General features: G+C 58.1%; 2 protein-coding genes across 2 annotated transcripts; one reads left to right on the forward strand and one right to left on the reverse strand.

Annotated features, from left to right (window-relative positions):
- Positions 1-439: 439 nt before the first annotated feature.
- On the reverse strand, positions 440-7,233 carry RRP9 (ribosomal RNA processing 9, U3 small nucleolar RNA binding protein). Its single transcript, XM_040995036.1, has 15 exons — positions 7,014-7,233; positions 6,685-6,767; positions 4,421-4,530; positions 4,074-4,141; positions 3,953-3,994; positions 3,595-3,721; positions 2,980-3,104; positions 2,804-2,896; positions 2,427-2,527; positions 2,189-2,323; positions 2,054-2,116; positions 1,458-1,603; positions 1,297-1,376; positions 697-770; positions 440-580 (listed from the first exon to the last, which is right to left on the reverse strand). The coding sequence occupies exons 1-15, from the start codon at positions 7,227-7,229 to the stop codon at positions 487-489; spliced, it is 1,557 nt and encodes a 518-aa protein (XP_040850970.1). The 5' UTR covers positions 7,230-7,233; the 3' UTR covers positions 440-486.
- Positions 7,234-8,241: 1,008 nt separating this feature from the next.
- On the forward strand, positions 8,242-12,304 carry PARP3 (poly(ADP-ribose) polymerase family member 3). The gene is made up of 11 exons (XM_040994562.1): positions 8,242-8,296; positions 8,407-8,596; positions 8,875-9,000; positions 9,198-9,386; positions 9,488-9,620; positions 9,759-9,985; positions 10,158-10,307; positions 10,484-10,570; positions 10,775-10,952; positions 11,579-11,722; positions 11,989-12,304. Exons 1-11 carry the CDS (start codon positions 8,271-8,273, stop codon positions 12,156-12,158), a joined length of 1,620 nt encoding a protein of 539 aa, XP_040850496.1. The 5' UTR covers positions 8,242-8,270; the 3' UTR covers positions 12,159-12,304.
- The last annotated feature ends 2,367 nt before the right edge of the window (positions 12,305-14,671 follow it).

Genomic DNA, 14,671 nt, shown 5'->3' on the forward strand with positions numbered 1-14,671 from the left:
GGTCTTCGCTGTGACACCACGACCCAGCACCTGGCTCTCCTCCCTCCCAGCATCCCTCCTCCTGCTGCTGCGGGGGCAGGGGTGGTGACCTTCCCCCAACTCAGATCTCCAGAGCCATCATACCCACCAAGCCAGCCTCTATACAGACCACTTCCCATCTTCCCAACCCATGTCTGGCCAGGTCCTGGCTAATGCCACTGGGAAAACAGCAGCAGCAGAAGATGGCCCAGGGACTTGGGCTCCTGCACCCACACGGGACACTCGGGGTGAGGCTCCTGACTCATCACTGGCCATTGCAGCCATTTGGCGAGTGAAAGGGCAAATGGAAGCTCTCTCTCTCTTCCTCTTCAATTCTTTCAAGATAAAGACATAAATATTTAAAACAAACAAAAAGAGACAAGGCTCCAAAGAGGAGAATTTAATACAAAGTGGGGCAGGGAGTAGGGCATGGCCTGGGAGGCACTTAAATAAAGAGGTTTGGGGGGATTAGGAGCCGGCGGCCGCAGGCCCCGGTGCCCTGCGCAGCGGGATGATACACACGGAGTTGCGAGCTTCTTTGATCCGCCACCAGCGGCCAAGCCTGCATGGAACCAGAAGAGTGGCAGCTGACAGCCAGCCCAGCTCCTGCCCTATTCCACCCAGCTGCCCAGCCAGTACCACCTTCCCCTTCCCTCAGCCCTCAAGGGTACCACATACCTGTGCTCCTGTCCCACCCCAGCCACCAGAAAGTCTCCTGTGCTGGAGAACTTGAGGCTGTTGATGAAACCCACCTAAGGAAAGAGGGATTGTATGGTTGAGACATTATAGGCACACCTCCCCCACCATGTCCCAGCATCAAGGTCAAGGGTGAGAACTTCCAGGCCTGGGCACCTGATTACCTAGCCCAGCCCTTTACTCTCAGGGACTCAGCCTCCACCTCGGGGAGATGGGGGAGCAGGGTACCAGCCTGGCAGGGGGACTGTGAGAACCAAGGTGATGGTCTATACACAGGTGTGGCCTGACTTCTACCCATGGGGCCTGGGAGACCTGACATCACCCCTGGCCCAAGTCTTGCAATGTCCGTCCATGGACTCGGATTCTGCCACCCTTCCCCAGGTCACTCCTAGTGAAGAAAGTCTACATGCCATGGCCTGGTACCCTCCCAGGCATAACAGCACCAGACCACCAGGCCTTTGTCCACACCGTGCCCTGACTTGGGCCCCAGCTCTTAGGACAGGAAGGGAAGCAGAACCCAGGGGAGCGGGGAGAAAGGAGGGTGTTGAAGAGCTAATTCCAGGGGCCAGGGGCCCTTCTCACCAGGGGGATGTCGCAGAGATGGCTGAGCTGCCGGAAGCTCTCCCCGCACTGCCACAGCCGCACACAAGAGCTGTGGGAGCCTGGGGGACAGGCAGACAGTGAGCAACCCCCAGCCAGGTGCGCCCTCTCCCAGTCCTCCCCAGTCCTACAGGGCACACCACCTGTAGCCACGAGGTCGGTATTGAGCAGAGCTGCTACGGATGACACCCAATAAGGCTGTTCCAGGCCTGGCTCCCCTCGCAGCCCATGAGCGTCACGCTGCACGACAAGCGGCCGCTTCTTGGAGAGGCCCCACAGAGCCACAGAGCTGTGGACACGGGGTACAGGCAGTTAGGGCTGGGGTGGGACAGAAGGGTGCATGCCCCATTGTGCTTGTTAGTGATGGGAGGGGCTGCTAGGACCGTTGAGGTGGCATAGCAGGTAAAGCGACTTTCTGGTATACCAGCTTCCCATCTGGGCACTGGTTTGAGACCCAGAAAGCTAATATGCCTGGAAAAGCAGCAGAAGATGGTCCCAGACACTCCTATGGGAAATCCAGAAGAAACCCTGGGCTCCTGGCTTCAGCCTGGCCCAGCTGTGGCCATCTGGGACATGACCAGTAGATAGATGATCTCTCTGTAACTCTACCTTCCAAATAAATGGAAGGAAGGAAAGCAAGGGGGTTCAGCATTTCCTCCATAGGTTGGGAGTCTACACCCAGGTCAGCACCCCAGAGCGCAGCAGCAGCCGGGAGACCTATTGGGAGGGTGGCTCTTACCCATCGTCGGCACCAGAGACCATGTGCTCTTCGTTGATGAGATGGATGCAGTCAATGGAGCCCCTGCAGAGATGCGTGGTAAGGCCCCGCACCACCCCAGCCCTGCAACAACCCCGTGGGCACCCAGTGCCTTACTGGTGCCCGTAGAAAACGAGCTGGGACTCTTCGGGGATCTTCCACACGCGCACAGTCCCATCCCGGCCCCCGGCTGTCACACAGGCCTCCCGGCTCAAGGCATCCAAGGCAGCCACGGCGTCCTGGTGGCCAAAGCTGCCGGGCAGAGGAGATTCGGGCTCACACAGGGTCACGAAGGGTCACACGGAAGGGAAGGAGACCACATGGGACACGCACATCCCTGCCCGGGTGCACTCACAGTGTCTCCACATAGGAGTTCTCAGCCACATTCCACACCTTCACGGAGCGGTCGTGGGAAGTGCTGTAGAGCTGGTGGGTGCCTCTGCGGAACGCCAGCCCCTAAGGGTACGGGGAGAGGGAGCAAGCCAGCCTGGAGCCCAGTGGGAAACAGACAGGGCTCCGGCCGAAGAAGCAAGAGCCACAACACTGTGTGAACGCCCTCTGTGGCCCCACCTGCAGCCAGTACTGTGCTTGTGTGCCATGGGGCAGCTGCAGGTCTGCGACGGGGGAGATCCCAAGCCACAGTTCCCCATAACTCCACTGCTCCCCGCCATTCCTGACAACCCCACCAGGTCCACGTGCAGATCATCTGCCAAGGCCAGCCCTGCTCCTTACTGACACGGCGTCCCGATGCCCTGTGAAGGTGTACAGGTGCCGGCAGCTCTGGGCCTCCCAGATGAGGATTAGCTTGCTGCAGTCGCCTGAGGCCTGGAGGGTGGGGGTGAAGAGTGAGGGGGTGAAAACAACATCCACAGGCACCCATCGAGCCCCCAGGGCTGACCAGGCCTTACCAGGTACTTGCCGTCCGAAGAGATGGCCATGCAGAGGATATGGCTGCTGTGGCCAGGTGGCTGCCCCTCAGCGCCCTTCTTGGCGCGTGGGATCACGTGCAGCTTTCGGCCATTCTCCACGCTCCCTGCCACCAGGTGAGGAGGAAAGAGGCTACTGGGATGGGGAATGGATTGCAAGGAAAGATGGGGCCCAGGATGGGGACGGGAGCTGGACAAGCCCCCTCTTCTGTTCAGTAAGGCCCACTCAAAGGGCACCCAGAATGCCCAGAGATAAGTGAAGTTGGTGCAAGTTCTTCCCAAGGCTGCTGTGGCTGGGTGAGGACAGCATTCAGTTGCCAGGAGGAGGACCCAGTAGAGCCCAAGACAACATCCCAGGACTCCACAAGCCACGTCCCAACTCTTCTAGCCCAACCCCCAACCTGCACCGCCAATCCTCACTCAGTCACCATCCTGCCTTGGTCCATTGGCCTATGTGGACAGAGAGATGGGCAAACTGGCTTCCAAATGCTTCCCCAGCTAGGGTTCAACTGATGAGACTACCACTCTCCTCATGCCAGTGTCCCCTACTGAACCCTGGGGCTGTGCCCCCCCACCCCATCCTAGGCACTCACTCACACTTAATGATGGTACAGTCTTTGGCAGCAGAAAAGATGGCCAAGTCATCAGGAGTGATGACCAAACAGGTGATGGAGAGCTGATGGCCCCGCAAAACTCGGATGTCGGCTGGGGCTGGGGCCTGGACCTGGGTGGGCAGCACTGGGTCACCGTGGATGGGGGCTTGAAGGCACCTGCCCGGTACCAACCCAGCCGTCCCACTTTGACCAAAAGGGAAATGTGAGGCTGTCAAGACCAGGTCCTTACTTGACCTTCTGTCCAGCATGGCCCAGGGCAAAATCCCACTACAGCACCCCCGCAATCCCAGGGGGACCCTCAGCTTTCTCCAAGTTTACACCCAAGGGGGGCATGCACTCACCTCCTTTGCCACCGACTTCTGCAGCCTGCCCCTCTGCTCAAGCTGCCCAGAGAGACACAACGTGAGGGCCGTGGGGCAGGCTCAGCCCCTTACCACTGCCCTCCTCTCCCTCTGCACCTACCACATCCTCCTTCAAGCGCCCTGCAACCTGGTCCTCTTCGAAGGCGCGGACCTCAGCCTTCTCCTCCTCTGTGCAGGACAAACCACACTGGGTAAACAGAGGCTGAGGACCCACTCCCCTCCCCACCAGGGAAATCCACCAGGGCAGACTGGCTGCTCTCCTTCTGCCTTTTCTTACCAGGCCTGCCCAGAGTCACCTGTATGCCTGGCTTGCTCCAGGAAGCCTGTTACAGCTCCTAGCCAACCCTCTTGAGCACAGCTTGCACCGAGAGCCCTGGCAGCCTGCGGGACCACTGTATCCCCCATCAGATAGTCCAGGGACCCTCCCCTTGCCGGCACAGGGCTAACCTTGCTGCCTGAGCTGTTCAAGGTAGAGTTTGGCCAAGCGCAGCTTCTTCTCCTGGGCGGTCTCCTCCAGCTCTTCCTCCTCCTCTTCCTCTGTTCTCCTTGGAGCTAGGCTGTGTACAGGAAGGCTCCAGGTCTGATGGAGTTTACTCTGCTCCTCCAACCACCACGACCAGCAGGGCTGCCCTGACACTCTCCCTGCTACTCAGCCTTCCCTGCTCTCCCCCCTCCCCGCCCACCATTCCCGTCCAGTCCCCAGGGCCAGTGCTGCCACATAGCGGAAGATCAAAGGATGCGGGTGAACAATCGGAAAGGCCCCCCTCGGTGCCCAGGGGGAAGAAAGAGAAGCTTCCAAGGGAAACCAGGTCACCCTCAAAGGGACAGGAATCCAAATGGCTCCAGATGTCTCACAGCCACAATGAGAACGAGACAGAGGAGTGCCACACACATGGCACTGGAGGGGCATGCTCAGCCCTGCAGTGCCAAGCACGGCTAAAGCAACAAAAACAATGCAAGATGGTGGCAGGAGTGTCAGGTGCCCTCCATCCACACAAGAGGGTATAAAGCCAGGAGAAAGGAGAGGTGGGATTCAGACACAGAGGGCAACACGCAGGGGGACCCCGAGCCAACAACCCTTCCCACATGAGGGCCAGGGACCCAGGAGGCACCCACGCTGGTGCCTCCTCTCATCCAGAGGACAAGGTTGCAGTGGAATTCTGACCAGCCTGGCCTTGTCCTTGGCCTGCTCGAGCTCACGATTTCCCCTCAGTACACCTGCCCCTGGGCTGGCCGAGGACCTACACTCAGACACAGGACCTACTGTGACTGGTCCTGGGAGCGGAGGTCGGGCCCGGGGACTCAGCAGCAGAAAACGCAGGGTAGGCCACTCCCTCTGCCCACGGCTCTGGGCCTATCTCCTCTCTGTCAGATGCCCCAGTGGGGTCCCCCAGGACACACTCAGGACCTTATGCACCAGCCCCCAGCAGGGGACACTGAAAACTCTTGGCAAAGGCAAGACCGAACACACTGGCCAGACCAGTAGGCCTCCAGAGGCTCCCTTACACAGTCAAGCTTGGAACTTCTACTGATGGCCCCAAACCCATCAATCTGCTTTGTTTAGGGAAGGCAGAAGGCTGAGGGGGAGAACACACGCAGGTTCCATTCACCAGGCATTCTGGGACAGACACACCAGGGATCAGCGGTTAGCAGGGAATAAGGGACAGGGGGTTTTGGGGGTCGGGGCGGGGATGTAGATGTAACGAAATCCACCTGTCCATATTGGTGACAATCACACAACTGTGTCTTTGTCAAAACTCACCTAACTAGATCAGAGAAAGCTGAATATCACTGTGTGTGAATTATACCCAATGACGCCATTTTAAAACAAAAATTTTTTTAAAGGAAGAAAGAAAAGTAAGCAACTCAGTGAAGTCAGGGAGGCCAGCTGGTGCTGGTGGAGGGACCCACGACCTGTCACCACGCCATCCCTTCTTTGTGAAGCACACACACGCTGAGCACACACTTCTGCATTACCAGGTTTGTGGCACAACTTTCAAGAATGCTGGAAGGCACTAAGCACGGAGCCAGCACACACACAGGAACACAGGGAGGTTAGCCTTAAGGAAAGCGTAGGGGCAGGGGACAATGTTGTAGCACAGCGCTTATCTCTCCCTGGCTTCATAACCCTGCCTTTCACACAAATAATCAATCTTAAAAACACAGTAGGCTATCTCAGGAGCAGAATGTCTAACGCTCACTCCTGGGGAAGGCGCTCAGGGTCCCTGGGATGAGCCTCCAACATGCCAGATCCTGTGAAACCTCCCCAACCACACCTGCAGAGGGGGAGGCGTCCAATGCCCTCCTCCACCCGTTCGGCCACAGAGTTTTCTGGGAGCCCCTCAAGGCCTTCTCTACTGTCCCACTACAGACTCCTCAAAAGTCCTTTTCATCTGTTCCCATAATGCAGGGCTAGCAGGCACACACCTTGGCACCACACACTCCCTCTGCACCTGCCTGCTCACCTCCTGGCTTCCAACAGCAATGGCAGTGCCTGGGCGTGCCCAAAAACAGACCAGCACCTGTGAGCAGTCCCTCCATCTCCCCTTTCCCAGCCCCAGAGCCATGTACCAGGGACGTCTCCCCCTGGGCCCTTGGGGGTCAGATACCCTCAAGGAAAGTGAAGCTTCTGAAGGTTAGACTCTGGAGGAGAGCCGTGCCAGGCAGGAGGCCCGGCTCCATTCCGACCCTCTGAGTGCCCCCCAGCTCACCTCTCGCTCTCTGAGTCGCTGGAGATCTCCTCGTTCATCTTGCCTCCACCCTTGGACTTGCCCCTGTCGCCTGCAGAGTCCGCCTGGGGATCACAGGATTCCTTGCTTCATTTAGGGGTCTCGATCGCTCTGGTACTGACCCAAGCGCTCCCTCCACTCGTCCCTACGTCCCTCTAGAGGCCCAAGGGCCCTGGTCAAGCGCCAGGGTTTCCAGGATTGGAGCCGCGAAAGGAAGGACCAAGTTGTTTGCAGCCGGGGTCCTGGGGTGGAAGGGCTGAGGGCCCGGGGTTCGCGTCCCTCGGCTGGTAGCCAGCCCAATCGCAGCTCACCTTTCGGCGTCGCTTGCCGGGCCCTGCCCCGGCCCCGATCCCCGAGGCCGACTTTCCCCGCTTGCGAGCCCCAGTGGTGGCCGACATGCTGCCCGCCGTGTGCCTGGCAGCCGCAGCGACAGAACTCACGTGGCAGCTAAGCCCCAGCCGCTCGGCAAGACTGGGCACTTTGATTGGCTCCCACCAGCGGCGGGCCACGCCCCCCCACAGCTCCATTGGCTTCTTCGGCCATTTGGTCACGCCTCCAGAAGCCCATAGGATAGACCTCTGTAGCCACGCCCCATAGAGCGCCTATGGCTTCCCGCTCCTCCTGGAGTAGGAAGCACGCCGGTCCCTGGCACTTCCGCCCCGAGGGGGGGGCGCGTGCGCCGAGCTGCCGGCCGTCTGCCTAGGGAGGGGTGGAAGCAGAAAACGCAGACTCGCTGTGTTGGCGCTGTCTGTCCACTTGGGGGCGCCAGAGACACAGGTTCCACATTCTGGAGCGCGACTCCCCCCTCCCTGTTTGTGTTAAACTTGTCTAAGTGTCAACAAAAGTTAGGAGAGCGTTGGAGGCCATCCAGGCAGCCCTGGAGGAGAGGACAGTGCCCAACGTCACTGGTGCACACTCGGGGCACAATCCAGGTCAGATGCCTGATGCTCAGGGTGCATTAGAGTCCTGAACTTTATGTGTCCAGATGAGTACTCACCCACTGGTGTGAAAGTGCTCAGTTCTGATTCACCCCACTAGTGAAATCATCTCATTTCCCAGATCTTCTCCTCCCCCTGGTCAGTGTTAGAAAGTCCCTGACTGCGTGGTCCTGAAATTCACTACACGTCACAACAGGAACTGCAGTCTTGGGACTGCTCGGGAGGAGCCTGCAGCCATTCGGTCGGACTCCTAGATGAGTGCCCTGTGGCCCTGCCCACAGGCCTCAGCAGGGCAGGGCAGGGCAGGGCAAAGGAATGAGACTGGCTTCTATTTAGTGACAGTGCACGGCCACTGATCAGGAACTCGAGTTGGCCCCCGCAATTCTTGCCTCCTTAGGTAAGTGGATTCTGGACCACTGGGCCCAGGCTCTGGGGAGACAGATAAGACCTGGGCAGTGCTGCCCACCAGCAGACACTGCCCTCCACCCTCCTCATGACTCAGCCCAGCTGCTATGCCAAGTCCCAGCTGGTGGCAGGGGGAGGAATAGGGAAACTCCAGACTTTCATTTCCCCAACCACCCTGAGCCTGATCCCTGTGGGCAAACTGGACAGGGTCCTGACTTCGCACGTATGGCTGGGAAAGCGGCCTCTACGGGGTAAGGAGACGGGTGGGATCGAGGATAGGGTAGAAAGGGGGGGTGGAGGGAGAGGCCAGGGCAGAACCCGTGAGTGCTGGGAGGCCTACAGATGCCTTGCTGTGCCCCAGGACAGTCATGGCTCCCAAGCGCCAACCCCCGCCACAGAACGCAGGTCCCCTGAAGAAGCAGGGGCGCCTGGACGCAGGCGAAGAGGACAGATTTCACTCCACAGTCCAGGCCCTCCGGGCTGCACCCACTGAGCAGCGAGTGATCCACGTGGACTCTGAGTGCCCGCTCTATAAAGAGCCCGGGACCCAGGTGAGAACAGGCCTGTAGGTGCCACCCTCATCCCCCTATAAGCTGCAGAGCTAAGTCACTTCCTCCCAAGGTCAGGGCTGTATTCCATGAGGTCTAGCAGTCTCCCCACACAGACCTCCCCCCATCCCCATGGCACTTGGGCAAAAACTCCAACTCCTCAGTCTCCCCTCAGCTTGTCTGGGTCCCCTCCAGCCAGGTACTGGCAGCCCTGCCACCCCATAGGCCCCTCCACCTGCCAGGATTCAGCCTGGCCCAGCAGCCCCCTTCCCCTAACACAGGTGCATGAGGACTACAGCTGTACCCTGAACCAGACCAACATTGGGAGCAACAACAACAAGTTCTACGTCATCCAGCTGCTGGAGACCCCCAGTGGCTTTGCCTGCTGGAACCGCTGGGGTCGCGTGGTGAGGACCACCCCCTTCCCCGCCTCCTCCTGCCCAGGACCCTGAAAGCACCCCCACCCCACTCCACCCACAGCAGCAGACTGTCTCTCCCAGCCCACTTCCCTCCCCTTCCAGCCATCCTGGGGTACCCAGCACCAGCACAGAGGCTGGCAAGGCCTTTCAGCTGGCACCACCCGCTGAAGGCTGCCTTTGGGCAGGGCGAGAAGGGCCAGAACAAGCTCAGGAAATTCACCAGCCTAGAAGATGCCAGGAATGACTTTGAGCAGAAATTTCAGGAGAAGACCAAGAACAAATGGGCAGAGCGGGATCACTTTGTGGCCCACTCTGGCAAGTACACGCTGATCGATGTGCAAAGGGATGAACAGGCCCAAGAGGTCATGGTGAAGGTGAGGGCTGGGAAGTGGGCTGTACCACTGCCTGGGTGGCCAGGATGTTGGGCTTTGCACTGCTCCAAGGGGACCCTACCCACCGGTACCCATCTTCTCAGGTGGAAGGAGGCCCAGCAAGTGCTGTGGCTATGCAGGTGCTGCCCTGCTCCCTGGACCCTGCCACACAACAGCTGATCACCAACATCTTCAGCGAGGAGATGTTCGAGGGTTCGATGGCCCTCATGAACCTAGGTGAGGAGCTGGTGGGGGTGGAGGAGGGGCAGAGGGGACTGGGTGTAGTGGGGAGCAGAAGGCAGAATTAGGTTAGGGGTTAAGTGGTCCAGGGATCTAAGGGTCCAGGCTGAGCAACCCCGTGCCCTGGTGCCTTAGATGTAAAGAAGATGCCCCTAGGCAAGCTGAGCAAGCAGCAGATCGCCACTGGCTTCGAGGCCTTGGAGGCCCTGGAGGAGGCCCTGAAGGCCCCAGAGGGCAGTAGTCACAGCCTGGAGGAGCTGTCCTCTCGCTTCTACACTGTCATCCCACACAACTGTGGCCGCAGAAGGCCTCCTCTCATCAACACGCCAGAGCTGCTGCGGGCCAAGAAGGACATGCTGCTGGTGAGAGGTGGCAGAGGGGCTATGGTGGGCAGGGGGAAGGGCCTGACATAGACCTGGTGAGAACAGACAGGTGTACACATCGGCGGGAGGCAAAGGGGATGTGGTAGGCAGGAGGAAGGTGGCCAAAGGTCAAGAGAGTAGGGCCAGCTGCCAGTGACATTCATTATCCCAGGTGCTGGCGGACATCGAGCTGGCCCAGGCCCTGCAGGCAGCCCCAGAGGAGGAGGTGAAGGTAGAGGAAGTGCCACATCCATTGGACCGCAACTACCAGCTTCTGAAGTGCCAGCTTCAGCTGCTGGACCCTGAAACATTGGAGTACAAGGTGTGTGTTGGGCTCACCGAGGAGCCACCCTGTGGTGGGCATCATCCCATGGGGTGCCCAGGGGGGCCCTGAGCCTGGCAGGGGCGTGGCAGAGAAAGCTGATGCATAAGCCACCACCCTCCTCCCTAGCACTCACAACCCCCCAGCCCAGCCTCCATCTCCCACCATCGTTCTAGGTGATCTGTACCTACTTAGAGCAGACAAGCAACCCATACAGGTGCCCTACCCTACAGCACATCTGGAAAGTAAAACGAGAAGGGGAGGTGAGCAGCAGACCCCCCATCGTGTATACTACTGGCCATCACCCTGTTCCTTGACCACTGGGTCCCTTCGCAAGCTGGTTGAATGACTCTGGGCACTTCCCACCAGGCCCTGAGTGTGCATATAAGTGTGTGACACCTTGGGGGGGTGGTTGCCGAGGCACTCTTAGATGGCACAACTCCCACTCCCACACCTGCCCTGTCCAGGGGGACAGGTTCAAAGCCCACTCTGGGCTGGAGAACCGGAAGCTGCTGTGGCATGGCACCAACGTGGCTGTGGTGGCTGCCATCCTCACCAGCGGGCTCCGCATCATGCCACACTCCGGTGGCCGCATGGGCAAAGGTATCTACTTCGCCTCAGAAAACGGCAAGTCAGCCAGCTACGGTGAGTGACCCTGGGCGGGCATGGGGCCACCTAGGGAGATCACGCCTCATCCTTGCCCGTTGGGAACTCCTGTGTCTGGGGAAGGAACACTTCAATGCTCAGCAGGCACCCTGGGGCTCGTTGGGGTGGGAGAAGGATGCACAGAAAATGCCTGCCAGTCAGGGAGGGCTTCCAGGAGGGAGTGACACATGTAGAAAGAGTGTACCTGGGGAGGGGAGGGGTGCTGAAAGAAGAGTCTTCAAGACACTGGGATGAGCACAGTGCCCAGGAGAGTATGGCAGGCTAGAATGAGGCCAAGGGTGGGGGCCTTGGACTAACCAGAGATCTTAATCAAAGTGCAGTGGAAGGCATGGTTGGACTGTAAAACAGTAGGGCCTTGGTGGCTGCACGCGGGAAAGGATGGGAGAGGCCAGAGGCTATGTGGAGGCCAAGCCAGATGTGGTGAGCTCAGCACACAGTACAAGGGATGGGGCAGGGGCAGCAGTGAGGCGGGGATGAAACAGGCAGATGGAAGCACACTACGGCTGGAGTAGCCAGGGCAGAGGCAATGATGGCAGTGCAGGGCAGCCCAGAGCCAGGCAGCAGGCCCCAGGCCGGCCACCACTGAACCTCCTCACGCCCTGCAGTTACTGGCATTAATGGCATCGGCTACATGTTCCTGAGCGAGGTGGCACTGGGCCGAGAGCACCATGTCATGGCTGACAAGCCCAACCTGCAGAAGGCACCTCCTGGCTTCGACAGTGTCATCGCCCGAGGTCACACCGAGCCAGGTGAGCCCCAGGGGTCTGAGCAGGCCCAGCACCGCTTGGCTGAGAGGATGGGCAGGTCCTTAAACAAACACCCACAGCTCACCCAGAAGACTCTGAGGAGAGATGTTCCTGAAGGCTCAATAGGAGTTTTGCAGAGAAAAATAGAATTGGGACAGGGAGTGGTATATTCCAGGCCGAGGGTCCATCCTACACCATGGTGTTGAAGTGGGTAGGGGGCAGCACCTGCTGGCAAAGCCAGGGACAACAACCCTTACTCTGCCCTGCAGACCCAGCCCAGGACACCAAGCTGGAGTTGGATGGCCAGCAAGTGGCAGTGCCGCAGGGCAGGCCTGTGCCCTGCCCACAGTTCAGCAGCTCTCACTTCTCCCAGAGCGAGTACCTCATCTACAAGGAGAGCCAGTGCTGTCTGCGCTACCTGCTGCAGCTTCGCCTCTGAGCTGTTCCCCCCGTGCCCCAGCTCCCCAAAACCTGCAGCCTCCTCCCTGCCTGACCCCGACCACACCTCCCCACCCCTGGCACTCCTGCGGCTCCCCTAGAATGCAACACAGACCCCATCCCACAACACAGCCTGTTTAGTGGCTTACAGCTGTCTCAGTATGTATCGAGCACCTGAGATGATCACGGATGGCCGGATGGCCTCGCGCGGCCAGCCTTGGGGGCGACCTGACTGTGGCCAACAGTCACCAGGCCCTGACATCATACTCTCATACTCTCAGCCTTGAACTTCCCACCACGTCCCCAGCCCCTGGAATGCCCACCTTGCTCCCCACTCCAGTTAGTTACACATATAAGTGGAGTCACTTGCTGCTTGTGGCCTGATTCATCTGGCACCACGTCCTGCAGGCTCACTCCCCAGGGCTGCCTTCTTTGTCAAGGCTGCTGCCTAGCGTGCCTGTGTACTAGACTAACCATTCAGCCATCCACGGGCACACGGGAGGATTCCCTGTTCCCATGGTCTGGGGATCTTCTCGGCCTGTGGATTTCATTGCTTGGGACAAGAACAGGGCAACTGGAAGAGCAGAGAAGCTCCCCTTTTCGCCAGCCCCCCTGAGACCCCAACAGTGGCCTCCCTTCTCTTCAGTCCCTCCTAACCCCAGCGCCACTGCGGCCCCAGAGCCTTGCATAGAGGGTGAGAGAGGCATGGTGGTGAGGTGAACTCTGGACGCATAGGCTGTCTCATGAGTGGAGCACAGGCTGTGGGTGGGCAGGACATCCGCCTGTGCTGTCTGGAAGTGGGACCACTGGGACAGGCTCAATTGCAGGTGTGCCTAAGTGGAGTCATTGAACATGGTGCTCTCCTGCCTCCAGACTCTGCTAGTCTGTGTACTACTGTGCCAACTCCTGGCCTCTTTTCTCTTTAAAGAGACCAAGCACATGGCAGCTCCAGCCCTGCTGTAGGGACTGAATGCTCATGTGGGTCGGTGGAGCTCACACCACCTCTGGGCCACCTTGGCTTGTCAATCACCTGTGTCTTAGAATTGAATCTTTAAGGGGACTCTCATCATCAACCCAGAGCCATTTGTCCTGTGAGGACGCATGTGGTGTTACTATTATTATTGGAAAGGTAGAGAGAGACAGTTCACTACTCACCTGCTGACTCAATCCCCCAGAAGCCTGAAATGACCAGGACTGGGCTGGGGCTTGGGCCAGAAACTCACTCCAGGTCTCCCTCATGGGTGGCAGGGATCCTTTGCTGCCTGCCAGGGTCTGTCTGAGCAGGAGGCTGTGTTGAGAAATAGAGTGGGGCATTAAACCCAGGCTAGGATGGGGCACATGGGCATCCTTATAACCAAATGCCTGCCCCTCGCCAGGAAACTGTCCTTTGTCAGCACCCCTGCATACCTTCTGTCTGGAGCTAACAAGCCAGTTCAGCAGACAGCAGAGGATCTTCCGGGCTAGGGGACCACTAGTCCACTGCAGCCAAGGAGCACAGGTGTGGTGCCCACCCGGGGATGGGGAGGTCCAGGACAGGTTCACACACTCAGCTCTTGGCTGTGATATTGTTGCTGCTGGCACAGGGCAAGGCCCGCGGTTTTCCAGAAGGTGCCTCTGGGTCTGAGTTTTGTCTGATGTTTCATCGGGGCTGACACAGGTATGACATGGACAGGTGCACAGCATGAATGGATGACTCTGCCTTTGTACACTGCATTAAAAGGAACATGCCCCAATCTTGTCAATGTCCATGTACTTTGTGCCTTAATTAAAGTGGATGACAGCATTTCTCCTCAGTAAATTTAGCCCCTGTCCCTTTTTGTGGGGGAATACAGTGAGGGGCCAGTGTCCCATGGCCCATCCACTTTCACCCACAAACCTTACCACCCATTATTGTATTTACCACAATATTTTCTGAGATTGTTGCAAAACAGTTGTCCATTCTCACCTGATTTTATATTTACTAATTAATATTCTCCTTTATTCATCATTAGTGTAGACCTATCAATTCTTATTTCCTGCCATGGGTTACACTTCAGCCCAGCCACTACCTACTTTGACTCACAAATGATGCCAGATTTGGCCAGCAAAAGGGCCCATTCTGTGTTCCTGTCATTTCTCAGCACCTCCTCTCTTCTGGCATCACACAATGTTCCCAGAGCATCTTGTACAAACCTACAATCCATCATCTCCCCAAGGAGTTCTGGTTCCCTGGAACAGGACGAGGTGTTTCAAATTGGTCAGTAGATGGGATTATTTTAAAGATTCATTTCCTTTTTTATTTGAAAGGAAGAGTGTTCATATAAAGAGAGAGACATACACACACAAACACACACAGATCTTTCATCTGCTGGATCACTATCCAGATGACCACAAAACGGCTAGGACTGGGCCAAGCTGAAACCAGAGACCTGGAACTCCACCCTGGACTCTCACATGGGTGGCAGAGGCCCAAGCACATGGGCCTTCTCTTACTGATTTCCCAAGTATATTAGCAGGTTGCAGAATTAGCAGGAG

Source organism: Ochotona curzoniae, unplaced genomic scaffold (genome assembly GCF_017591425.1).
Source record: "Ochotona curzoniae isolate NIBS_2020 unplaced genomic scaffold, NIBS_Ocur_1.0 contig_908, whole genome shotgun sequence".
NCBI lineage: Eukaryota > Metazoa > Chordata > Mammalia > Lagomorpha > Ochotonidae > Ochotona > Ochotona curzoniae.

What these genes read in the sequence shown, in the direction of transcription:
- RRP9 (XM_040995036.1), bottom strand. Translation starts at nt 7,229, where the DNA reads ATGGAGCTGTGGGGGGGCGTGGCCCGCCGCTGGTGGGAGCCAATCAAA. An exon ending in AGCGACTCAGAGAGCGAGAG is followed by an intron (nt 4,531 to 6,684) that starts GTGAGCTGGGGG and finishes TCCTGTACACAG; the next exon opens with CCTAGCTCCAAGGAGAACAG. An exon ending in GGGGTGGGACAGGAGCACAG is followed by an intron (nt 581 to 696) that starts GTATGTGGTACC and finishes GGTTCCATGCAG; the next exon opens with GCTTGGCCGCTGGTGGCGGA.
- PARP3 (XM_040994562.1), top strand. Translation starts at nt 8,271, where the DNA reads ATGGCTGGGAAAGCGGCCTCTACGGG. An exon ending in AAGTAAAACGAGAAGGGGAG is followed by an intron (nt 10,571 to 10,774) that starts GTGAGCAGCAGA and finishes TGCCCTGTCCAG; the next exon opens with GGGGACAGGTTCAAAGCCCA. An exon ending in CCGAGGTCACACCGAGCCAG is followed by an intron (nt 11,723 to 11,988) that starts GTGAGCCCCAGG and finishes TCTGCCCTGCAG; the next exon opens with ACCCAGCCCAGGACACCAAG.